Source organism: Xenopus laevis, chromosome 2S (assembly GCF_017654675.1).
Source record: "Xenopus laevis strain J_2021 chromosome 2S, Xenopus_laevis_v10.1, whole genome shotgun sequence".
In the NCBI taxonomy this organism is placed as follows: domain Eukaryota; kingdom Metazoa; phylum Chordata; class Amphibia; order Anura; family Pipidae; genus Xenopus; species Xenopus laevis.
This window is the reverse complement of record NC_054374.1, coordinates 74,988,223-75,013,488: the sequence shown is the minus strand read 5'-3', so window position 1 is coordinate 75,013,488 and position 25,266 is coordinate 74,988,223. Positions and strand designations below refer to the sequence as shown.

Below are 25,266 nucleotides of genomic sequence, written 5' to 3'. Positions count from 1 at the left end.
ATAGCAACCCAATCACTGATTAGCATCAACCAGCTGCAGGTAGAACAATGAAAGAAACCATTTGATTGGTTGCCATGGATCACTGCCCATATGCAATTTATATATAGATATAGAGAGAAGGAATGTGTTCTGCACACATTGGGACTTCCTTTAAAGAAAAAAGGTTTTATTATTATATATATTTATTTTATTTGACCAGCACCTGTGCAGTTAACTAAATGTTTTAGGGTTGTGCTCCTCTCTATATATATGTATATGTACTGTATATATAAAACATTATATTATGCCGCACTCACGGGTCTTTAGTCAAAAAATACATTTATTGAACCATCCTTTTGGTCTCAACAGAGATATATACTATATATGTATACACACACACACACACAGACCATAGTTTGTTTCCTTATGGTTGTTCGTTATTTGCATCTCAATACCATCACATTAGTCCTTTGCTTGTACACTCGGTCTTTGTCAATTGCTTTCTGCAATTTTTTGGTGTTTGCTTTTTTCAGGCTTTTTACTGTTTACCCATCTTTCTCTCCCCTCTTTATGTATTTTCATGCTCTCAACACATTGTCATCCTTATCCAATTTCCATTGATAATAAATTTTCTGTCTTGTTTACATTTCTGTCACTTTACTGTCCCTTCTTTCCAACCAAACTTTCACTTTAGGCATCTCTTATTTTGTAGGACCTGGAGAAGACTCAGGATGAGATCAACAGACACCATGCTAGCATCCGTGAGCTGAAGAAGAGTTTCATGGAGTCTGTGCCAGCACCCCGGCCCAGCGAATGGGACAAACGACTTTCTACCCACTCCCCTTTCCGTACTCTCAGCTTCAATGGCCAGGTTCAGACTGGGTCAGATGGGGTAAGATTTTTGATACATCATGTATAGATTTACCCCAATTATGCAAAATATGTTACATTCATCCATATAAAACCTAGACAAAACCAGCAAAAGGATAACAACCCAACAGGTTTAATTTAAAACTTAAAAAAAGTCGATTAGAAATGCTACATATATTTTGGGGTTCTGTACCAGCCCAATGCAACCAAAGTCCTTTATCAGTAAAGATCTGTGTCTCCAAAGATGCCCCAGTAGCTCCCCATCTTCTTTTCTGCTGATTCACTTCACATGCTCTGTGCTGCTGTCACTTACTGAGGGGTCCACTCACAATATACAGTATGTTTAGCATATAAATGTCTCAATACAAGACCGAGTAGTGATTAATTCAGATTCTCATTACATGGCAGTTCAAAAACCAGGACAGTTAGCATCAGAATTTAATAATCTGCACTGTAGCGTCAGCCTCTATGATAGGTGAACCTCATTTTCTGCTTAAAGGAACAGAACCAAAAAAATAGTTCATATAAACGAGCTGCTGTGTAGCAATGGCAGAAATTGAAAAAAAGGCTATATGGCACAGGTTAAATAGTGGATAACAGATAACAACATTATGTTCTACAGAGCTTATCTGCTGTGTGATTTGAGCCTTTCTCCTTTGAATGACTGCCCCCATTGCTACACTGCAGTTTATTGATATAAACAATAGTAGTTTTTCAGAAGCAAACACAGCCGTTTTACCAGTCCAGGGAAACACTGTGTTATATTTTTATTATTTTAAATCCCTTTCATTTTTTTATGTTACTGTTCCTTTAAAGGAGTACTACAACCTAAAAATGAATATGTTTAAAATGCCATATTGCCCCAGCCTAAAGTTTCAGTTTCTCAATAGCAGCAATGACCCAGGACTTCGCACTTGTTACACGGAGTCACCATATTGGAAAGTGTCTGCGATACTCACATGCTCAGTGGGCTCTGAGCAGCTGTTGAGAAGCTAAGCTTAGGGGTCGTCACTAATTATCAAGTAGAAAATGAGGTTGGCCTGTAAAATAAGATGATGCTACAGGGCTGATTAGTAAATTCTGATGCTAGTTGTACTGGTTTCTGGGCTGCCATGTAGTAATTATATGTATTAATTGTGTATTAATTACTAATTAGGCTTATATTGTGACATTTAAATTATATATATTCAGTATATTGTACATCGGACCATGAGCTCACTAATTGACAGCAGCACAGACCATGGGCAGTGAATCAGCAGAAAAGAAGATGGGGAGCTACTGGGGCATCTTTGGAGACACAGATCTTCCCTTGTAAAGGGCTGTGGTTGCCTTTGGCTGGTACAAAAGCCCAAAACTTACAATGTACAACATTTCTAGCTACTTCTTTAGATCTTTTAAGTTTCTTGCTTTATGATGTTTACTACAGTGGTGGTTTCCCTATGGTCTGATTTGCAGCTTAATGGTAGCCAGTTCTTGGAGGAGAATGAAGTGATCATTAGGGCAGAGCCTCTTGTCAAATGAACTGAGCTGATTTGCTTTTTTTCTCTACCTAGGGTTTCTTTATACTGAGTTTGTGTGGAGGGAAGGAGCTGTGTTTGCTTTGTCCTTTTCTGTAATCCTGGTCAATTTATTTGTAATGCTAGAACAAGTATGATTTTCTTTCAGTTTGGGCAGACTCTTAGAAGCTTGGAAAAGGTTGGATTTTATTGGTTTTAGAGGCTTTTGAAATGACTAAACTCACAAACTAAAACCACGATTGTCATTGAATTTATTGAAAGAGATGACTATAAAACATAAGAAAGACAAAAAGCACTGAATAATGCACTAAAAAATGTGAAAAACTTTTTAAAAATTGAGTTTTTAAGACAATTTGTATCAAAGAAAAATAGGAAAACCTCTAAAAGGCCAAACTGATTTAAAGTGGTCCAATAAGATTAGTGCACCTCCCACTGACTTCTATATCACCACGACAACTTTTACTTGGCAACGCTTTGCCTTAGAGGTTTTTGTGGATGTTACCCTTAAAAATCTCAAATTTTTAGAGCTTTTTAGGAAAACCGTGCATTTTTCATGATTCATGGAAATCGCTATTTGATTGGTAAGTAAATGGGCCCCATAAGGTAGGTATTTTATGTTCAAGCTTTATTAAAACTGAGCTCCAAAAAACCAGTGCTTGTTTAAAAACATTTTCCAATAACAAGGAAAGCCTGGCTTCTAAGATGCCACCTTGTGTGCAGGGCAGTATGCCGTCTTATTCAAAATGAGTGCAATGAAATTACTTGTGCTAAACATATTTGTTTCCTATTGTTCTAATTACAGATAATATATTTCTTTAGCTAAAAAGGCAAATGTAAGTTACTCCACATTTGGTGCTAAACCAAACTTTACCTGCAGAAAAGCAGTAATTGATCAAAATGATCATTAACATATTACAAAGCACCTACATATTATAAGGTATAAACAAGCCAGGGAACCAGCAGTGTCCCAACAAACAATAAAAAGAAAGCAAGTGTGCATGTTTGCTTACAGGATGGTGAATGGAAAGAGTTCACACCCTCAATTGCTTTAAAGGAAAATGATACCCCAAAATGAATACTTGTGCAACAGATATGAGCTGTTTTATGCAATATCTTTTTATAGAGACCTACATGGTTTGAGGGGTATACCTATCCTTTAATTGTATTGAAATGTCACCATATGACAGATCTTAGTAATTGTGGAACTTTTAAGTGTTTAATATTTTTTTCCAGTATAATGTCATGTTAATGGTCTGGCTAAACTGGGCCATTGTTACTGTTTGGCTGGATGTAGTTGCCCTTGTTTCTAGTTTCTCTTGCTTTCAGCTGTATTGATGCCTCTGTATGCTATAGCATTATAAACCATAACATTTTCTAAACGCAATCATGTGTAATATATGAAGAATCAGAAAAATTCATACTGAAATGGTGGAGTTCAATTACTTTTTGTTTGTTTGTTTTAATGTATCCCAGATAAAACAAGCTGTTGTATTACCAACTGAACGGAAAGTTTACAGTTCAGAGGTAAAGCTGATATCATGCACTGGCCGCACATTTACCCCTTGCTCCGCAAGCACTTTGTCCCCAGCCATTCCTGTCTTATAATGCAGAAATCAAAGCTTATGTTGGCGTTTTTTCTGTTTTGGCTTGCAAGCTCTCATTTCATCTGCAAGAGGAAACTGCATTGAGCCTCGCATGGAGCATAAGACGGCGCAACAGTTTATATAGGGGCTGAGCTTTTTATTGGAAGAATTCTTTATGACTTTATGTGGCACCCATCTACCTGCTAAAAGAATAATTTTGCATGCTCTTGGGTTTGAACACCTTTTAGATGTTGGACTTACAAACACCTATTGTGATGTGCACTATTTGCACAATGATGTGTTGCAAGGCTTAAATGCTTTGTCCCTAGTATGTACTAGATTTCATGATAGGAAGTACAGTTAGGTCCATAAATCTTTGGACAGAGACAACTTTTTTCTAATTTTGGTTCAGTACATTACCACAATGAAGTTTAAATGAAACAACTCATATGCAGTTGAACTGCAGACTTTCAGCTTTAATTCAGTGGGTTGAACAAAAAGATTGCATAAAAATGTGAGGAACTAAAGCCTTTTTTTAACACAATCACTTCATTTCAGGGGCTCAAAAGCAATTGGACAATTGACTCAAAGGCTATTTCATGGGCAGGTGTGGGCAATTCCTTTGTTATGTCATTATCAGTTAAGCAGATAAAAGACCAGGAGTTGATTTGAGGAGGGGGGGGGTGCTTGTATGTGGAAGACAACTTGCGGTCAAAGTAGCTCTCCATGCAGGTGAAACAAGCCATCCTTAAGCTGCAAAAACAGAAAAAACCCATCCGAGAAATTGCTATAAAATTAGGAGTGGCAAAATCTACAGTTTGGTACATCCTGAGAAAGAAAGAAAGAAAGAAAGAAAGAAAGAAAGAGAAAGAAAGAAAGAAAGAAAGAAAGAAAGCAAGCAAGCACTGGTGAACTCAGCAATGCTAAAAGACCTTGGCGTCCAAAGAAGACAGCATTGGTGGATGGTCGCAGAATCATTTCCATGGTGAAGAGAAACCCCTTTACAACAGCCAAACAAGTGAACAACACTCTCCAGGAGGTAGGTGTATCGATATCCAAGTCTACCATAAAGAGAAGACTGCATGAAAGTAAAGGTGCAAGCCACTCATAAGCATCAAGAATAGAAAGACTAGATTCAACTTTGATAAAAAAAAACATCTAAAAAAGCCAGCACAGTTCTGGAAAAACATTCTTTGGAGAGATGAAACCAAGATCAACCTCTACCAGAATGATGGCAAGAAAAAAGTATGGAGAAGGCGTGGGACAGCTCATGATCCAAAGCATACCACATCTTTATAAAACAGTGTGATAGTTTGGGTGTGCATGGCTGCCAGTGGCACTGGGACACTAGTGTTTATTGATGTGACACAGGACAGAAGCAGCGAAATGAATTCGGAGGTGTTCAGAGACATACTGTCTGCTCAAATCCAGCTAAATGCAGTCAAATTGACTGGGAGGTGTTTAGTAATACAGATGGACAATGGCCCAAAACATACAGCCAAAGCAACCAGGAGTTTATTAAAGCAAAGAAGTGGAATATTCTTGAATGGCCAAGTCAGTCACCTGATTTGAACCCAATTGAGCAGCATTTAACTTGTTGAAGACTAAGCTTCGGACAGAAAGGCCCACAAACAAACAGCAACTGAAAGCCGCTGCAGTAAAGGCCTGGAAGAGCATTAAAAAGGAGGAAACCCAGAATCTGGTGATGTCCATGAGTTCAAGACATCAGTCTGTCATTGCCAGCAAAGGGTTTTCAACCAAGTATTAGAAATGAACATTTTATTTTCAGTTTTTTAATTTGTCCAATTACTTGAGCCCCTGACATGAAGTGATTGTGTTAAAGGACCAGTAACATCAAAAAAAAATGTTCAAAAATTCGTTAGAGCACAACAAAAAATTAACACAGAGACAAATGAAACTTTTAAATAGCAAAGACTTTATTAAGAAATAACTTACAGAAAATCCACTTCCTGTCCTCTTCAGAAACGGCGAAAAGGCGACCATCCACACTGCAGCAATCGATTTCTTCTCCCTGGATATTCATCCTCCTCTCGTTGTGTCCAACAGCAGCTGGTTTGTTCCTGTGCTGGCGGCGATGAACTGACAGCAGCGAGTCCTCTCGCTTCCCTTCCACTGGCCTGGCCGTCTACAGTCTCCCAACGGCACACTTGTTCCTGCACTTTCACTGTGCATCGGCTTCCCTTCCTCTCTGGGAAGGGGACAGATTGTGCGTCTGGGATCTCTGCTCGTGCTCTGCCTTCACTTCCCCGGCGCTGGAATTGGAATCCGGGGCAGCATTTCCCACAGCGCGGCCACTGCCTCCTGAGCTTTCCTTCCCAAAAGCCGATCGTGGCGCTCGCTGGTGTGAGTGAGGGAGGAGGAAGAGAAGGGCAGCTAGTAACCAGACTCGATCCAGGTCGGAATGGAAGTACGCGGCTTGGCGCGCTGATTGTACATGAAGTTGCTTCCCTAGGGTCTGGGCAGGATCGGCTCTACTGCTGCTGAAAATATACACATGCATGCTGCACTGCCGGCTAGTCCAGACATTTTATATTCACAGTAACGCGTGATGTCTATAGCAGCCCATTGATAAGGCAGCAGCTTGGGGAGGAGGGGAGACGGAGAGGGAGGTGAGGAGAGCGGAGCAGGGAAGCCGATGCACAGTGAAAGTGCAGGAACAAGTGTGCCGTTGGGAGACTGTAGACGGCCAGGCCAGTGGAAGGGAAGCGAGAGGACTCGCTGCTGTCAGTTCATCGCCGCCAGCACAGGAACAAACCAGCTGCTGTTGGACACAACGAGAGGAGGATGTCAGTGAATATCCAGGGAGAAGAAATCGATTGCTGCAGTGTGGATGGTCGCCTTTTCGCCGTTTCTGAAGAGGACAGGAAGTGGATTTTCTGTAAGTTATTTCTTAATAAAGTCTTTGCTATTTAAAAGTTTCATTTGTCTGTGTTCATTTTTTGTTGTGCTCTAACGAATTTTTTAACTTTTTTTTTGATGTTACTGGTCCTTTAAAAAAAAGCTTTAGTTCCTCACATTTTTATGCAATCTTTTTGTTCAACCCACTGAATTAAAGCTGAAAGTCTGCAGTTCCACTGCAACTGAGTTGTTTCATTTAAAATTCATTGTGGTAATGTACTGAACCAAAATTAGAAAAAAGTTGTCTCTGTCCAAAGATTTATGGACCTAATTGTATGTCAGTATTGTTTTAAAAGACCCTCTGCTGATGCTTGTATTTTGAAATACCCTCTCAAACCCCTTTAATGCTTCACAGATCAGTCACCTTGGGCTGGGACAGGGTGGTTCTCTAATAGGAAGGAATACAAATGTAACAGTACTCCGGCCAATTAGAAAATTGTACCATTTTCAGCCTATTGTGCCTGATATATGCAGAGACCCTGGCAAGCATGTGGGAGGGGGGAGTTTAGGTAGGAATGTATCTGCATAATTTTAAAGGGCCAGTAACACCAGAAAATAAAAATGCCTTGAATGCATTTACACATTTGACAAAAGATCACTTGTAATATTATATTTGCAATTGAGCAGCATTTCACGATTATGTTTATCACACAGGAAACTATCTTTTCATCCTTTGATAGGTGTGATTGATAATATTTACTTAGTCTACCCTTTCAAAAATTGCACAAAATCTCAGGGCCTCCCTATAAGTTAAAAAAAAACTGCGGCACCAGGGACCCCCATAAAAGTTTTTTGTTTAAACATTGACGCCAGTGTCCCCCATAAAAGATTATTTAAAAATATCATTGTTGGTCAGGGCCCCCCATAAGTTGAAAAATTTTTTGGGCCAGGGCTCCCCATAAAAGTTTTTTTTTTTAAAAAAACATTGGGACCCCAGAGAATATTTAAAAAAAACTGGTGGCAGGGGCCTATAGAGTATTAAAATAATACATTGGTGGCTGGGGGTTTAAAAAAAATAAAAAAAACACACATTTGAGTTCAGTAGAAATGAACTTGTGGCTTCAGGACTTGAACTTGACTCCTTTCGTGACTTCGGGTGTTTTCATGGCTTCAGGACTTCAAGTTCGGCTCTTTTCGTGGCTTTGAGCCTTAGACATCAGGTAAATGATGGCTGAACACTTAAAGACTGGGAACTATTCTTCAAAGAAAATATTTTACACGTTTTTTTGGTTTTACTGGTCCTTTAAACATATCATTTCTAGATCATATAGCGTAATGTAACACATTGGGTTTTATTTTTTTACTACTGCTGCAAATAAGCCGTTCTATAGACAGGTCAAGGATACTTGTGTTTGTAACATAGGTGGTTCTGTACAGCATCTAAAGGTATACCCTTAATTGCTTGCCCTGGACTGATCATAGCATCTGCCAGGCATCCCTGTCAATGGCAAGCTTCTTAGGAGATGCGTTATGAGTGCACTTGACTTCACTTCCAATTTTACGGCATATTTATTACGCTGTGTTAAATGAACTTTGCCAAAAAAAATAGTGTAAAAAGCCATGTAAAATAAACGGTGAGTTTATCAGGGTGTGTGTGATCTTGCTCCATGCCAGATGTGATGCCGTTATTTTACATTGCTTCTGGCAAATTGCTTCACGGCGAAGCCTGGCGTATTATGCTGCTGTTTTTTACACAGCATAATAAATATATCCCTTAGTCTGGTGACAACTCATCTTCTGCAGCTCTAGGGGGATCATTTGAGTTCTCCCTGCTTGCAATGCTGAATTTAACTATACCCTGTTCTCTTTTTTTTTCCTTTCTTCATTTTCTTCATTACTCTGTTTATATGTCTGCTTCTTTTTTATTCTTACATTCTGGCCCCAATCCTGTGTTTTAATTATTTTTTATTCTATCTTTTTTTGGGGGGGCTTTTCAGTCAGTCACCAGTTCACCTGTTCACTTAGGGATGTGCAAAGAAGCCTCTCAAAGCCCCAAAGTTGATAAACATACAGTGGCCCCTATAAAACAACTGAGGACTCAGTTTTTCTTGTCTTAGAACTAAAACTGTAATCATTTGGCATTTAAATGCCTTTTGCAGCCACAATAAACATCTGTGGAGTGACACGATTTGGCACTTTTATAGTTAATGTTTATAGGTGGATTTAAAGATATGCTTTTGCCACTGCAAAATAAATGATTTTGTAGGACACACATTGCACCACAGACTTAGGACTAGATTTTACCATTGTAAACAACTACTATTAACATCATGAAATTGCAGCTTCAAACTGAAGCTGAAGAACTTCATTTTGCTAGGGGTGGTGCAATATTCCTTTATTACAACCATTTCCACACATTCAGTCTATTCAGTAACAACTGCTCGTATGTCCCAGTGCTAAAACTTTGGGCAGGAGCCTCTATGTGCATTCGTTTGATCAGGCAGAGACACACGTTTTGGGGAGATTCAGTTGCACGGCGACTAATCCCCCGAACTGCCTTTCTGCCAGCTAGAATCTAAATCGCCCGTGGGATAGCACTTGGAGTGCTTCGTTTTCTGAAGTTGCCCAAAGTTTCCTCGTGAGGCAATTTCGGGCTACTTCGGAAAACTAAGTGCTCCAAGTGCCATCCTTCCGGCGATTTAGATTCTAGCTGGTGGTAAGGCATTGTGGGGAGATTAGTTGCCCGAAGAAGAGGCAATTTGTCGCTGAGCGACTAAACTCCCCGAATCTCCACCTGTGTCTCTGCCCTAAAGCAGCTGCCTGTATCAACCAAAGCATTTTACAATGTTGCCCTTAATTATCTAGTTCCCACAGCAGATTTTTTGTGAGACAAAATCCAATGGAACAGAGTCATTGCAAAAAACGTGTGACACATTGTTTTTTTTATAAACACCTCCATATTCTAGTTTTCTTGTTAACCGCAATGTAGTGCACAAAATGTTTTTTTAGAGCATTTGTACATATTTGTGCCATTAATGCTAAGCATCACTGCCAATGGTAAGTTTTGATGTTAAATAATCAAACAGCCAATATCTCATAATAATAATTTTTTTATCACTGAAGAGTTAGGCATGTAGAACATAATAATGAAAGACTGATCTCTGAAACTTGTCATAAGTATTTGCATGCTCTTATTTTTTTTTGAATTCCCTAGTTACTAGTCCTATAGAAAATTGTTCTTCATACTTTGCACATGCCTAAGAAATGCATTTAAATTTCTTCCCCATACTCCATCTGTCTTTTTTTGTCTTTTGTTTTGATTTTTTCACCTGTCTCTTTCTCTTCTGCCACCCCTCTGTGGGTAGACTCAGGAGGAGCCTTCAGTGCAGGGTGAAGACTCTGAAAAGCAACTGGGGACAGACCGACGGGGTCTCCTCCCGAAAGTCTCCATCCCAATGCCAGAGGAAAAATCCATGGAGAAGTGCCGTCTGCACCTACTCCTTCTTCCTAACCCACAAATTCCATTTCTTATGTCCTTTCTCCTTTTCCTAGCGGTGACACTTTGGTGGCTGTTGTTTTTGTGAGCACTTATCTGTCGGTTTGTCATTTCCCTCTGTAATATTCTGTTTTTCAAGTGTAACACTGCATTTCCACTTCTCACACTAATCTTAAGTAGGCCTATTACTTATAGTTGACTACAGATATTGTTTTCTTTAAGGCAGGTAATCTTGTATGCCCCTATAAAAAAGTAAAATCTATTTCTACCCACCTGTATGTCCTGATGATCACCCTGTATGGCATAGGCCATAGAAAAATGCTTAGTCTTACATTATACTACTTTTAGTATTGCATATCAGCTGATAAACTGGACCTTCCCCTAAAGACTCCTGGCACATGGCATATTTGACCACTGTACTATTGTAGCGGAGAACTGTGGCAGTCAATATGCTCCATGTGTCATCAGTCTTGACTGAAATCAGTGTCTCTGCTCCTGCATCTTTAATGCTTGAGCAAGTGCTGAGTTATTTATACATTGTTTGTAGTTTTTTTTTTTCGTAATCTGTCATTATTGAATGCAGATGCCAATTTGTTGTTCACTAAATGATGTTATTGTCCTTAATGTCAATATATATAGATGTACATGTGCATTAATAACAGCGAAGTGGAATTTCGCTTCCACAGTACACTGCCTTTCTTAAAGGTTTTCAATAATGGACTGTTACTAAGACTCTTGGTGGCCTTATGCTTTTAGGTACAACCGTGTTGTAATAATATTATTATAATTGCTCTGTGAATATTTGTGAAAATGCTCCTGAACTATCCCCTTTTACTGCTCCATAGTGGCCTTTTTATCTGTATACTCGTACCCTAAATGAGTGAACCAAGAATCCTTATTGTTAATCTGAGCATGGTGGGCACCTCTTTATTTAGCCATTTCCTTTGTAAACATAAAGGAGGAGAAACTATTTAAAGAGACATGTCGGCACATTGTGAAGTTTTGCTCTAAATATATGATGATACACCTCGCTGCAAACATTTAAATAGTGTTGCAATTACTTCCAGGAAGCATATCATTGCCTGTAAAGTGTTGAGTCTGTTCCTAGACTTACATGCATCCGTAATGTCTTTTTTTTTAATTGTACCTGGCATTGCAGCTCTGTGGCACCAAAAAGAAAAGACTGCGAGACATTGCACATGTAAACGTTGTCATTCCAGATATTCTCTATCAACTGCGTCTCTTACTTAACTTCACCAAATGACTGAATTAGTACATATAAACAGATCAGAAGATAGAAGAAATGATATTTAATATTTAATTTATGGAAATGAATATCAATAAATGCCATTTATTTACATGGTCTTATTAGTGTATCTTTTTTTGATATTAAAGTTTAACAATTCCAAGATTAACACCAGAAAAATAATTTTAAACTAGACATGTAATTTTTATCCAGTATCCAGAGGGAGATCTTTACCGCTATAGAGGAAGCATGTCTAGGTCCTGCTGTTCCCTGGGCCCCCCGCTGACCACAGGGTCTGCTTCCTCTATAGTTACACCGCTGCCACTGTTCTTTGCCAGAGGACAGAACCCCCCTCCTGTAGCTTAACCTTAAGGGGCAGATTCACTAAAGGGTGAATTGTCACCAGAGAACGCTTTGTCACACTTCACCAGGTTAAAATTTGTTACCACTAGGCTAATTCATTAAAATGCGAACGCTGGCAACTTTTCGCTACCGTTACTTTGGCAGAGCATTTCAAAGCGAAATTTGCCGCATTTGGCCCCGGGCCACACTTTGGACATGCCTGTCTTACGCTTAGATCAATTTGAATAGGGTGGGTACATTAATTACTTTTTACAACTTTAATGAATTTCCGACAGGATATGATGTAATTGACATAAAACTGAGGAAGCTGGTGATAAAGTGCAAACGAACAAAAGTGCAAACGAACGCTAGCGAGTGAATTGCCGCCTACACCTGTAAATTGCTGATGTGCTTGCAGATGGGGTTTCTGGCGAAATGACGCTAGCCACTTTGCCCTTTAGTGAATCTGCCCCAATGTCTCCGGTCTGATTTGTGTTAGACATATTAAAGTTCTGTTTTTATGGGACACGTTCTCCAGCCATCTCTCTTCCCCTCTTTGAAGCCCCCTGGACACTTCACATACATGATTTTATTGAGGTTGATTTGCATTTTACCATTTTTATCTGAGATTTTTCATATAAAAGTCATATTCAGATTTGATGGACAGTTAGGTCAAATCCATTGGTGTGTGCTTGCTTCCATTGCCTAGACCAGTGCTGTTCAACTGTATACATTCTGCAGGTCTAGATCTTGCAGCCCGCAAAGCTCCGGTGAATTAATGCAGTTTACCTAAAGCATAAACTTTTAGAGAAGCGCATGCCACACTACCCAACTACCATCAGACGATCAGCAAGTTTTCTCATCATGTCTGCACAAAGGACAAAGTGAGGGGGATCAAAGTGAGAAAGAGTGCTGTGTGGTGGGCAGGCTGAGGGGTGACAGTGAAGAAGTTCAGGAGTACATGAAGTTACAGAGCTTAGCAGAATGAGGCATGGGAGATAAAAATGCAACTGAAGAAAAAAGGTGAATGGATAATAAAATAAATAGTAAGGAGAGTAGAATGTAGAGGAGAGGAAAATTGGGAGAAGAAGGAAGATAAATAATGCAAAGGAAGCAGTAGAAAAGGAAGGAGGGGAAGGTAGTGCCAGTGCAGGATTTTTAACGTTCATGTGCCATTAAGGTCCACTAAAAATCAGTTGGGTAGCCATTAGCTTTGTTTATTGGAGGAAGCACAAGGACATAGTCAGTGGCACCTGCTTAGTATTGGAAAATCCCTGGTGGGCCCTAGTCTGATCGGGTTTATTCCCCCGAGCATTAACTCAATACTACCTTTTCCATGTTCTACTTTTTTATTTATTTCCCAGCAGTATGTCAGAGAATGCTTTGACCTCAATGTTTTGTGGGTTTCACACTGTTACTCCAAGGTGCCTGGGGGATGCCACATCATGAAAATAAATATAGATAAGCAATTGAATCCAGGCTATTACTTAGGTAGGATTGCCCATGTGGATGTCATAATCTGGACTGTAAACAGCATAGGAATAGAGAGGTTTGGAGTGGTACGAAGCTTGCTAATGGCTGGTGGGACTCACTTTTCTGGCTGTACACTAGGAAGCAGTGAGTTTATACTTTAAGGGAGAGGACTTGTGATAGAATGTTTTCTCAAATATGTGATAACCTTCTTTCTAGTAGTTTCTGTTAAGTGTAGACTAAAAGTAGTGTTAACATGAGTCTGGTTTAAAGGGCATGATTAAATGGGATGTGGTCAATGCTTGATTCCATTAGCTGCCCTCCACTACTTAGGCCAGGAAAATTTGGCCCTCGGTTTCAAAGAAGTTGGACAGCGCTGGCCTAGACAATATATTAGTGCAAACTGTTTCAAATAACTGCCTGACCCAAAGCTGCATGTAGTGACACCCAACTGCTGAGAGGAGGATTTTATTGAGGCTTTTTATTTCCGTGAGATAAAACTCATTAACTTTTACTGTATGTCATTCATAAGGATACTCTTTATGGTAAAAATGCAGTCCCTAGATATTTTCATTATACATGTATAGGGTGTCTGTTCTGCAAGCAATGCTGAGGGCACCTGGTGGGTTGTACATTGGACACAGACAATTTGCAGAAATGATTCCCTCTTCATATGAGGGCACCAGTATTTTAGCATCACTCTTTTTGGTAGATAACCAAACCAGCACAAGAACATGCAGGATCTTAGAAGTGTTACTTACAAACCATTGTTTCCTGCCTTATTGAGATGATAGAAAATGGTTTAGTATTGTTATCCATGATAGAGATATTTATATGAAATACTCAAAACAGGGTTGCAATCATTTTTAACCTTTGATTGTGGAGGAAGCATTTGTTTTAATCAAGTATGAATGTATACTGGATTATTTTATTTGTATAGCACTACTTGCTGTACAGTAGAAATTAATTTATATAATAAGAATAGTAATCATTTTTGATTTGCCTCAAAGTTATTTTCAAAATGTTATGGTGAATTTAGTACTTTGATGGAATTGTTTAAAATGTGTTTATTTTCTTGATTTAAGGATATGTTTCCTGTCCAGGATTTGGCTGAATCCCAGAGATTTATAATGGGTTTGATTAAATCCTTAGTTTTTCAGCCAAAAAGCAAGTCACATATCTTTAAATCTCTGAAAAATTTGAGAAACTGTGCACGACCAAATATTTGGATTTGGTGCAACACTAAAATAATTTGTTTTGCTTTACATGAATTGTATGTAGAGAACATTTGTCTCCATTGATTTAAAAAAGTATACTCACAGACAGCACCAGCCACAGGATTTTTTGGTTTAAAACGCCTTTATTGGAACATGGGCTCTGACCCAGATATTTAGCACCATTGATTTAAATACCAATACGAAGAAATGAATGTTTGGGTGATATAATCATAACTGCCACAATTCTTGGATTTAGCTGTATGGAGAATACATTGAAAGAGCCTCCTAGGCTTATTACTTTTAATACAGCCAAGGCAAACAATATGTCTGTTCCTAGTAAGGCATAAAAGTAAGAGGTGTGTAAATGTTCCCTGCATAGCATTTATAGGGACACAACATTTCAGCCACAGTTGCATGTACCACTGCGCCTGCAGCTGTGAATGAAGTTCATTGTCTAATTACTTGAAAATCTTTTATTACGTGTGAAGGTGTTTTCCAATTTTCACTATTGCCTTTGATATATCTTTGTGGCTATATTTTTGGCAATAAAGTACAAAATTCAAACATCTTATTGGTTGCTATGGGCACTGCACCTTGACAGTTGTGTATGTTGTTTCTCAGTGCACACCTTTGTTAGGTGCAGCACAAGATATGATTCCTGTCCACTCTTGAAAAAGGTTTGATGCCAGCTTTTCACATTTTGAATGTATGTGTTCAGAGGCCTGTGATGTATAAACTTGCCAGTAAGCATCCAGAAGTTGTACCCTTTTTTGTGTGTAAATCATGCTCTATTCTTTATCACCCCTCTGTCAGTGTTCAGGTGGTTAATGTGAAAATCAGATTTCCACACTTGTATTTAACAGTCCAGTTCTTTAGCTCTACAGCTTTCCCTAGAAGCCAAAGACATACATTTTGTCCGCAAGGTAATGAGTGCATGTAGTACATGATTTATTTATTTTTTAATTTAAAGTTTGTAATTCCATCTCCAACTCTCTGCAGCCTCCACTGGTGAAAACACAAACAGTCACCATCTCCAATGCAACAAGCGGTGAAAAAGGCGAAATTCCCACTAAGGAGGTTCCCTTGGTACACACCGAGACCAAAACTATCACATATGAAGCAGCCAGAGTAAGTACTACTTGTACACATCCTAGACTACTTCTTGTATTTTCAAATGAAAACCTTAGACGGTGCGTTTTCCTAATTATTTGTCAAAGATCAGTTTTAGTGGAAAAAGAAACCAATAAATAAGATGATGATTAACAGGCCCATCTGTTCCTTCTCTGCAACTATTTTCTTTCAGCAACACCATTTCCTTCCTATTTACTTACTGATTATAGTTTTGACAAATTCCATGTAAACAGTCACATTTGATGTGATTTGTTGTTGTAAACAAAGTGTCTAAACATGTGTTTTCACCTCATTCCAGTCTGATGATGTTAACAATGACCAGGAACCTGGCATTCTGCTAACCGCTCATACCATCACTTCTGAGACCACAAGTAGTACCACCACCACCCAGATCACAAAGGTGAGTTATGCTGTAAAATACATAGGGATGCATTAAATCCAGGGTTGTTGCAGATCGCTTAAAATAAGAACCTTATTATTATTATATTATTGCTGGGTCACCTTTACTGAGCAGTAAAGGTAGATGTCATTTTATGCATAAAAGTTTTCCTTTGCACAAAATAATTTCCCAATTAATTTATCCCTGCTTATATTACGCATTATGGAGTTGGTGAGGACTCGAGGTATTGTCTAGTTATTGTAATCACTTGCCAGATACCCCCAGTGCTCCTGTTAGCAGAACACTGGCCCAGGATACTTTTCAGTGAGCACCACAGAGTGATCCTCTTCCTGCTCTTCATTTCTGGGCATTGATAAAAAAAGAAGCGGAAGAGGACGATTGCATCATGGTGCTGGATAATAAGGACCCTGGGCCGGTGCAATTTTCTGCGGCCTGGGGTCTCATGTAAGTAGGGTTGCCACCTTTTAAAAAAAAAATACCAGCCATGGTGGGGGTGGAAAAGAAAGGGGCGGGGCCATGGGGGAGTAGCGTCACAAACGGGGCGGGCCATGTGGAGTAGCGTCACAAAAGGGGCTGGGCCACCGCCCGAAGCCGACGAAAATGTAAGTTTTCATCGGCGTGCAGGGGATTTTGTAAATTACAAATTACCGGCAGCTACATTGTAATTTGTAATACCGGCCCTGGCAGGTGTTTTACCGGCTAGGCCGGTAAAATATCGGCCGGGTGGCAACCCTACATGTAAGTGATTATAATCATGGGGTGTTTGTGCCTAACATTTATCACCATATTGGTGGCAAAACAATTCTATTGGGTTTATGTAATGCTAAAATGATAATAGTTCCTAGACCAGTAGTATGTGCATTTACATCATCCCATATTGAAATATTACCATTTAAATTACATTTATGAGATCTATTCCAATTTTTTAGCACAGCAAAACAGGTCAGATTCACCCATTACTAGAAGGTAGCCTTATAAAACCTTTTTATAACATGCATACATTTATTTTGTTTTACTTTTAGACTGTAAAAGGTGGTATGTCAGAGACACGCATAGAGAAAAGGATAGTCATCACAGGAGATGGAGAACTGGATCATGACCAGGTAGGGAGTCAACCCTAACAAAACTGGTACTGGTTTTTACTGCCCAGCTCATTTAAAACAAAAAAATAAAACCCTGCCAAGTTATTTTTTGTGCCAATCACTCATCTGCCATCCACAAAATCATTCAACAGTCTCATATATATATATATATATATATATATATTATATACCTTTCATTATCATTGTAATCCAATGACTGAATTCACCTATTTTTAACAAAATTGCTTTTGATTTATTCACATGGCAACTCTCCTTTGTGTATTTTGTCTTCAGGTCTTTGTTCAAGCTATTAAAGAAGCAAAGGAGCAGCACCCAGACATGTCTGTTACCAAGGTTGTCGTCCATCAAGAGACAGAAATAGCTGAAGAATAGCTAAAGGAGGTATTTCAATTTCTAATTTAATTTTTACTCTGCTCAAAATGACACCCCAAGAGGTTCACAATGATTATTAAAACTTAACATAATCTGTTGCTAATTTTAATTATTAAAAAAAATTACTATGGCTTACAAAAATGTAAGGACGGTTACCATTTAACTATGCAAAAAAATAATTGGTAAATTGTGCATTACAATTAAAGAGGCAGTATACACTTTTATTAACATAAGTAAAATGAGTAGGGCTTAAAATGCATTCCACCTTTATAATGAAATAAATCTACACATTTATTATAGGATCATTGGTTTTTTTTCTTTTGTTTATTGCTTCTCCAAAAAGAGTTTGTTTAAATTGAGATAGTGAGCTCTGTGTAAATGAAAGAGAGAAGTATTTTGCACAGGGAGTTTATCTGTGACTGTAAATTGAAATGCCTTCTCTCCCTTTGGAAAAAAAGGGACGTTGAGGAAAAAAGTACCTTCAGTTGCACTGTTCTGTTAGATGAGTGTCAGTAACAACACATACCATAGATACCAATAAAACAATAGGCAAGTATGTTCTTACTGATTGAACTCATGTATGAACAAAGGTGTATATTGCCCTATTTAATGTTCTTGACAGTTTTGTAACTCAGGCTTCTCACAGATAGGGTTGCCACCTATTTTAAAAATATTTACCGGCCAGTGATGGGGGGCGGTAACGCCGTGACGGAAAAAGGGGCGGGTCACGGGTAAATGGGCGGAGTGTGACGTAAAAAGGGGCGGAGCCACGTACAGCGTGACCCGAAAAGGGGACGGGCCCCATCGCAAGAGAGGCAGAAGACGAAGGAGGGGTACGTTTCTGCAGGAGGGCCAAGGGCTTTTGTTATAGGTATAACATATTACCAGCAGCTACATTGCCGGTAAATTTGTAATACCGGCCCCGGCCCTGGCAGGTATTTTACCGGCTAGGCCGGTAAAATACCGGCTGGGTGGCAACCCTACTCACAGAGCTGTGGGTCTTATAAGCACCAGCATTAACAGCGTGTGGATTATTAAAGGTGTTCCCCCAACCTAAAAAGCTATGTATCCAACAAGATGATGATCAAGTCCTTTTATTAGCCTTGTTCGCCTCCCAGCTCATTTTTGTTTTTCTTCTTCCAGGCATCAGGTTTTTGCACTTCCAAAAACAAGTCCGTCATCTGAAATTTTTGTTTTCTTATGCATAATAGCCTTAATCAATTTTATTAAACTGGACCTCTTCTCTTTCTAAACATCATGAAAAATATTTAATTCTAAGAGGAGATCTAAAAAATAATTGTTCATGAGGGCTCATACACGCAGGCACAAGATTTGTGGGGTTGAGATGCGTTTTTTTAAATTCCTTAAAACAATACAAATATGTACAATACAAAGAAAATGGAACAACTTTTCGGCGTATCGTAATCAATTGTGTTTTTCTAAATGCAACATGCAAGATTTTGTAGCATTAGATGCACATTCAGGGCCTGTGATGCCCGAAACATGTTGTGTGGATCGCAATAAAATTGCACTATGACAGTAATCCTGTATCCTGTCCTTTTGTCCCCCTTATCTACGTTAACCACCCCTTTAAGACATGGAACACATGCATTTTTCTCCATTGGCCTAAATATGCCAGAGAAAAAAAGCTGACCCATTCCTTATATGTAGTGCCAGGAATGAACGGGATCCTCCTGTCACTGCAAAAAAACGTTCTGTACCATAGGTCTAAGGTCGCTTTCTATATACAGTAAATAAGAAGTCTGGACAGGTAACACATGCAAATGTAGGTGTCTGACGTCAACAAAAGGAAACTGTCATATCCCAAACAAAATAATTTTTAAATTACCGATCTCTTATAGGAATAAACTGGTTTTGATGCTCTTGATGAAGTTATGTATACAGCTACTGGAGTTTTCTGATCTTTCTGTTTTGAACCCCCAGTCTATACCCACACTCCTTTATCCCGATTTGTACCCTCTCCACCTTTTTTGGTAAAATTAGCAAAACTGTAATTATAATAAAATAAAAAATCAGGAAGTGCAATACAGTAACCTGTGTTTGCCCTGGCAGGAAGTAACAATTATACACAGCATTTTAACAACAACATATTGTTTGTCTTTCACTGAGCCAATTATCGGGGGAATGTAATAAAAGTCGGTAACGGAAAAACTATTCACAGTGCCTTGGCGCGGACAGATTTTGCCTTGCGCGAATTTAATATACTGTAGCTTTTGCGAACCTGGAAACTGTTTAGCGACCACTTCCGACAGTGGAAGACTGCACGAATTTTATAGTTTGCGCCAATGCGCAGTCAATGTAATAAGACTTCTTCCTGAAAAAGTTGTTATGTTTGCTCCAAAATATTACGACACCTTCAAGCACTTCTTAAGAGTGCAATTGCAATTACAATTTGCAATGCAATAACAGTTTACGGAACAATAATACATTGGCAGATATGGATTTTTATTCTTATTGGTGCGAATTGTTTTCCCACCTAACTCTGTGTTTGCTCCTTTACAGGGGGCACAGATCTTCAACAGGACCACACATTAAAGACTTTCCAGAAAACCAGCAATTCTCTGAAGTATCCCTCACCCCTGGGACATTGTGTCAGCAGCCACTGGAGTTTTTCTCATCTTAACAATCAGCATTTTCTGTATTCAATCAAAGACTTCCTTCTCTGGTACATGGAAGGAAATTACAATGTGACACCACAACTACAAACTCCTTCAAAAACAAATTAAATGAAATGGTTGATCATACCAGAATGAAGGATTGTATTTTTCATCCTTATGTATGGATTGGGAATAACAAAGTTAAAGGGCAGCTTTAGTCGCTTATCACTGCTCCTCTCACTTTAACCATTGAGAGGGCAAACAAAACATTTCTGGTTGTCATGACTCCCCGTGTCACTATTTCAGCGCATAGTGTGGATGTGACAATAGTGTGGATGTGATAATAGTGTTGGCCTTAGAACAAAACTTACAGAAACACAAGTTGAACTTGAGTGTTTGCACCATTTGGAATATTTTAGATATTTTCTTGAGCACTGACTGAGCCAAAACATATTTAAGTACTTTTTCATGTTTTAACAAGCGTGTGCTTTGTGTTCTGTTTGAACTGATGTGATTCCTTTTTGTATAGGATGTTCTTCTGTGCAGCCCCATGTTGTCATTTCTGTGGTCATTTACACGGAGAGGTACCTTGTACCTTCCCACCAACCCACATACATAAACACATGCGTACATACATTTGTGAATTTGGGAAGAGGGGAAATATTTTTTTTTTTTTTTTTTGTAGCTGTAGTTTTTTTTTAAGAAAAGTATCATCCAACCCATGGTGGTGGGTGGAAGTGACGAAATAATGGCAACCAGTAGTGCAGATAGACAACTTCTCATTCTCTTTGTGTTGCCCATTTACCCTGTGTCTCTTCCCTGGGTGGGACAACCGTTTCATATAATTCTTCTTTTACATGTGTTTCCAGGGGTGGGGACTTCTATATTTAAACAGAAAAACATGAGTGAAAATTGCTTTTCTAACCAGTTTCTTAATATATTTACAATGATGGAATCTCATTCACAAAAATCCAAAAAAAAAACAAGCTCATGATGTATTATTTTCTACTTTTAAATAATGAAGGATATTTGTAAATGTGGTTTTAATCCCATTTTTATATATCTAAACGAATTGTGATAGATTGTATTTTAGCACATTTTAATGGCTTTACAGATGTAATGAAGTAAAAAACCATCATTTTGTTTACACATCAGGATGAATATTTGTAGCTTTGGAAATGTGGTTTTCTTTTTCAATACAATTTTGGTGAATCAAATGTGAATGTGTTCTGTTTTTATTTGCCTCGCATAGTCGCATTGCTTACAAATGTAAAAGTCAAAGGTGGTGTCGTGTTACTATTAAATAGGTTCACCTCCGAAGAACTTTTTTCCCCATAATGAGTGAAAATACAATTCTCAAATACACCATATATTTCTCAATTGCGCATTAATGGTGTTAGTGGCAGGGACTCATGGGTACCAAATCTGTATTTCTATTATTTGTTGTGCAATGGTTTCATTATATGTTGTAGGTTGGCATGGATAGACATTAGGGGGCCAATTCATTAACTTCGAGTGAAGGATTCGAAGTAAAAAAACGTAAAAAAACGTCGAATTTCGAAGTGTTTTTTGGGCTACTTCGACCTTCAACTTCGACTTCGAATCGAAGGATTCGAACTAAAAATCGTTCGACTATTCGACCATTCGATAGTCGAAGTACTGTCTCTTTAAGAAAAAACTTCAACCCCCTAGTTCGCCACCTAAAAGCTACCGAACCCAATGTTAGCCTATGGGGAAGGTCCGCATAGGCTTGGCTAAGTTTTTTTGGTCGAAGGATATTCCTTCGATCGTTGGACTAAAATCCTTCGAATCGTTCAATTCGAAGGATTTAATCATTCAATCGAAGGAATTATCCTTCGATCGTAGTTTTTGCGCAAAATCCTTCGACTTCAATATTCAATTTTCATTCCCAGTCGAATATCGAGGGTTAATTGACCCTTGATATTCAACCCTTGATGAATTTGCCCCTAGCTGTTATCTATTGATCATTGCAAAACAAATGCTAGAATTAAGGTTCAGGATCATTTATCTCACCCCTGATCTAATTTTCTAATTCAGCAATATGTTGCCAAGATTGACCTACTTGTTCCATGGCTACCAATAACCTTGGTGCAATCAGACTTTAGAATTAGCATTCTCTAAATTTAAGACAAAAACAATTAGCAAAACTCAGGTCTGCTTTCCTCTAGATTTTAGAAGTTAGTGAGCCTCGAATGTGCACAGAGGTACAGTAATTGGTTGGTAGGGGTAGTTAGCAATGGAATGAATTGTTCAGTTTGGACAAGACAGAGTTCAATAATCAAACCAGATAATTAGTAAGAGAAAGGATCCTGAATCCTAAGATGATGGCACACACATTCTCAGCTGGCAGAGAAACTCCTGAATCCATACATGCCACCTGCATTTGGCTATACTGGAAAGCATTTGTTCTCATTAAACAGGTTTGTGACCTCATCAACCGTATAGTTTATAGTTTCAGGCAATATCATTTAAAGCTAATGGCAGGTGACACAAATTCAACTGCTTCTGCCAGGAGAATACAGCCATGCACCATAGCAACACTATAACATTTAGGGGACGATTTATTAAACTGTGGCTTTTTCAGGTTGGGCTTTTTGTTGCCAGAAACCCGAAATTTGTGACAATTCCATACATGAAAAAAAGTTCAACTAAATCCTGTCCAAATTATGTAGAAGTCAATGGCAGATGTCTCTTTTACAACTGGGAGATCTTTCTTCATGGTTTTTGAGGTTTTCAGGTATTTTTGACTCTGGCTTTTGTGCGACAGTACGAAAAAGTCGTAGTTATTGTGGAACAAGTTAAAAAACGTTTTCACGAGTTTTGTGCAACTTTTTCTTGTTCATGCCTTTTCGGATTTAATATGTTAATCAGGAATGCACCGAATCCACTATTTTGGCTTCGGCCGAACCGAACACCTGAATCCTTTGCGAAAGATTCAGCCACATACCGAATCCTAATTTGCAAATTAGGGATGGAAGAGGAAAAAAATCTTTTACTTCCTTGTTTTGTGACAAAAAGTCACATGATTTTCCTCCCCGCCCCTAATTTTCATATGCAAATTAGAATTCGGTTTGGCCTGGCAGAAGGATTCAGCCGAATCCTGCTGAAAAAGGCCGAATCCCGAACCAAATCCTGGATTCGGTGCATCGCTACTTTTAATACATTTCATGACATTCATGGTTTTAGAGAAAGTGAGTTAATTTGTGGTTTCAAAAAAACTCTAAAACTACTAAGATTCTTTGATAAATGTGCGTCCCCGTTTTGCGCTGCAATTTATATTAGATGTAATATATCAAGGGGACAATCTAAGCAGTGAAACCGTATTCCATTCTGTTACCCCCAAGTCTAAAAGTCCACACAGCTAGAAAACCATTGAATTTGAATTTGGTGTTAAACTTATAATTTTATCATGCAATAAATGAAATGAGGACACCAGCAAGAAAAATGGGAGATATTTGCTGTTTATGCCAAAAAAGATGTTGATTTATTATTTTAACCATTTGCCTGCCAAAAACGTATCTCTTACTGCTGCCATTCTAGGCTCTAGTTTTCAAGAATGTAAGAGTGAATGTTTCTATTGCAAGCTGCTAGTGTACAGAGTCAAGAGTGATGACCACACCCTGCATTGAACCAATATTATTATGGATTACATACAAAACAACCAAAAACCAATACAAGAAGTAGAAAGGGCCCTGCCCAAAAGAACAATCCTTGCATTATAGTTTTTGTGCATTGTTGGTATTTTGGAGTAGAAAAAGGTTTTTTTCTTAGTACAATTAGGGGGACTTACTACACATAATACACAGGTTGCCAGCCAAGAAATTCTTCTGCAATTATTTTTATTTAAGGCTCCCTACATGTCCCATATTTTAGTAAATCTATGGATAAGCTCAAGTTGTCTTCAAATAAAACTGATACAGTATATAGTTTTTCTAGGTAAACTAAACGTGCCCCGAGGAAATGCCCCTAAAGTGAAAGCACGTGTAAAGTCAAAGGTTTATAGATGTTTTACTCAGGCAGTTTCCCCCTATATTTGAACACCTAAGGTGGTCCTTAATGAGCTTTAGGTGAAAAGCTTTTTCCTGAATGTAATCTGATCTGGTTCTTTGTTTGTCCAGTAGTTGGCAGTGTTTGAAAACATAAAAAGGAGAGCACATATGCTCAGGAATCTTTATCTAGATCCCACCTTGTGGGCGGTGGGTACAGGACTGGATCTGAGCAGATAATAGGTCCTGGTCAGGGAACGTTTATCTAGTGGTAGAAGTCTGTGTAATAGTTGCCCTAGGAGCGAAAGATAGAGGCAGGTTATTAAGCGAGCAGCTTTGTGGCTCCAACAAGGAGTGTAATTGGGGTTAGTACCCTTGCTGTGATTAAAGGACCAGTAACATAAATCAAAAAAAAACAAAAAACGTTTCTACTTAATGGAAAAAAAAAACACCAAGGCAGTTTTAATTTTAAATTCACAAAGTCTTTATTAAGAAATGACTTATGACTGATTCTCTGTTTGCGCTCCTCTTCAGAAACAGCGACAGGGTGGCGATCCATTGTGCGGAACTCGATTTCTCCTCCCTGGCTATCTCCAATAGAAGGCAGGGAGGAGAAATCGAGGGCCGCAGGATAAGTAGAAACAAATTTAAAAAAAAAAAATGATGTTACTGGTCCTTTAAGTCACCAGATAGAGACACAAGTGGGTGAGCTCAGGAGCAGGGAAAGTGCCAAGGAGCAAGATACCGTGTGGGCTCCCAAATGCTGGGGAAGATTCATCCAGATAGGTTGTACCACCCTGAGAGGGACAGATCTGAGTTTACCACTACTAAGTGTGAAGGATTTCCACTATTTGCACTGGATGTCTTTGAAGATGTTATTGCCTGGCTGCTGTGAGACAGACCCACTGCCATTGCTCAATAAACAAGTTCACTGTTTTGAAGAAGCAATATGACTGAAATCAATTTAAACCTGGTTGGCCTGTGTCTAGAAACAAACAGTGATGTGCTGGACTGAGAAGCTGCAAGGTAATATTGCAAGGGACCAGGAGTTGCCCA

General features: G+C 38.8%; 1 protein-coding gene across 15 annotated transcripts in view; it reads left to right on the top strand.

The window, feature by feature from the left end:
- Window positions 1–21,420, top strand: part of LOC108709567 (protein 4.1-like) — a 99,665-nt gene extending 78,245 nt beyond the window's left edge. For 9 of the 15 annotated variants that reach the window (XM_041584005.1, XM_041584007.1, XM_041584000.1 and 6 more), the window contains 7 exons: window positions 692–871; window positions 3,840–3,890; window positions 15,579–15,707; window positions 16,009–16,110; window positions 17,133–17,213; window positions 17,487–17,594; window positions 20,109–21,420. In XM_041584005.1, coding sequence (XP_041439939.1) covers window positions 692–871; window positions 3,840–3,890; window positions 15,579–15,707; window positions 16,009–16,110; window positions 17,133–17,213; window positions 17,487–17,585 — 642 coding nt within the window. In that variant the 3' untranslated portion in view covers window positions 17,586–17,594; window positions 20,109–21,420. Of the gene's footprint in view, window positions 1–691; window positions 872–3,839; window positions 3,891–8,805; window positions 9,385–10,173; window positions 15,708–16,008; window positions 16,111–17,132; window positions 17,214–17,486; window positions 17,595–20,108 lie in introns of those variants that run through there. The other 6 variants (XM_041584001.1, XM_018249538.2, XM_018249537.2 and 3 more) reach the window with 3 other exon arrangements.
- The last annotated feature ends 3,846 nt before the right edge of the window (window positions 21,421–25,266 follow it).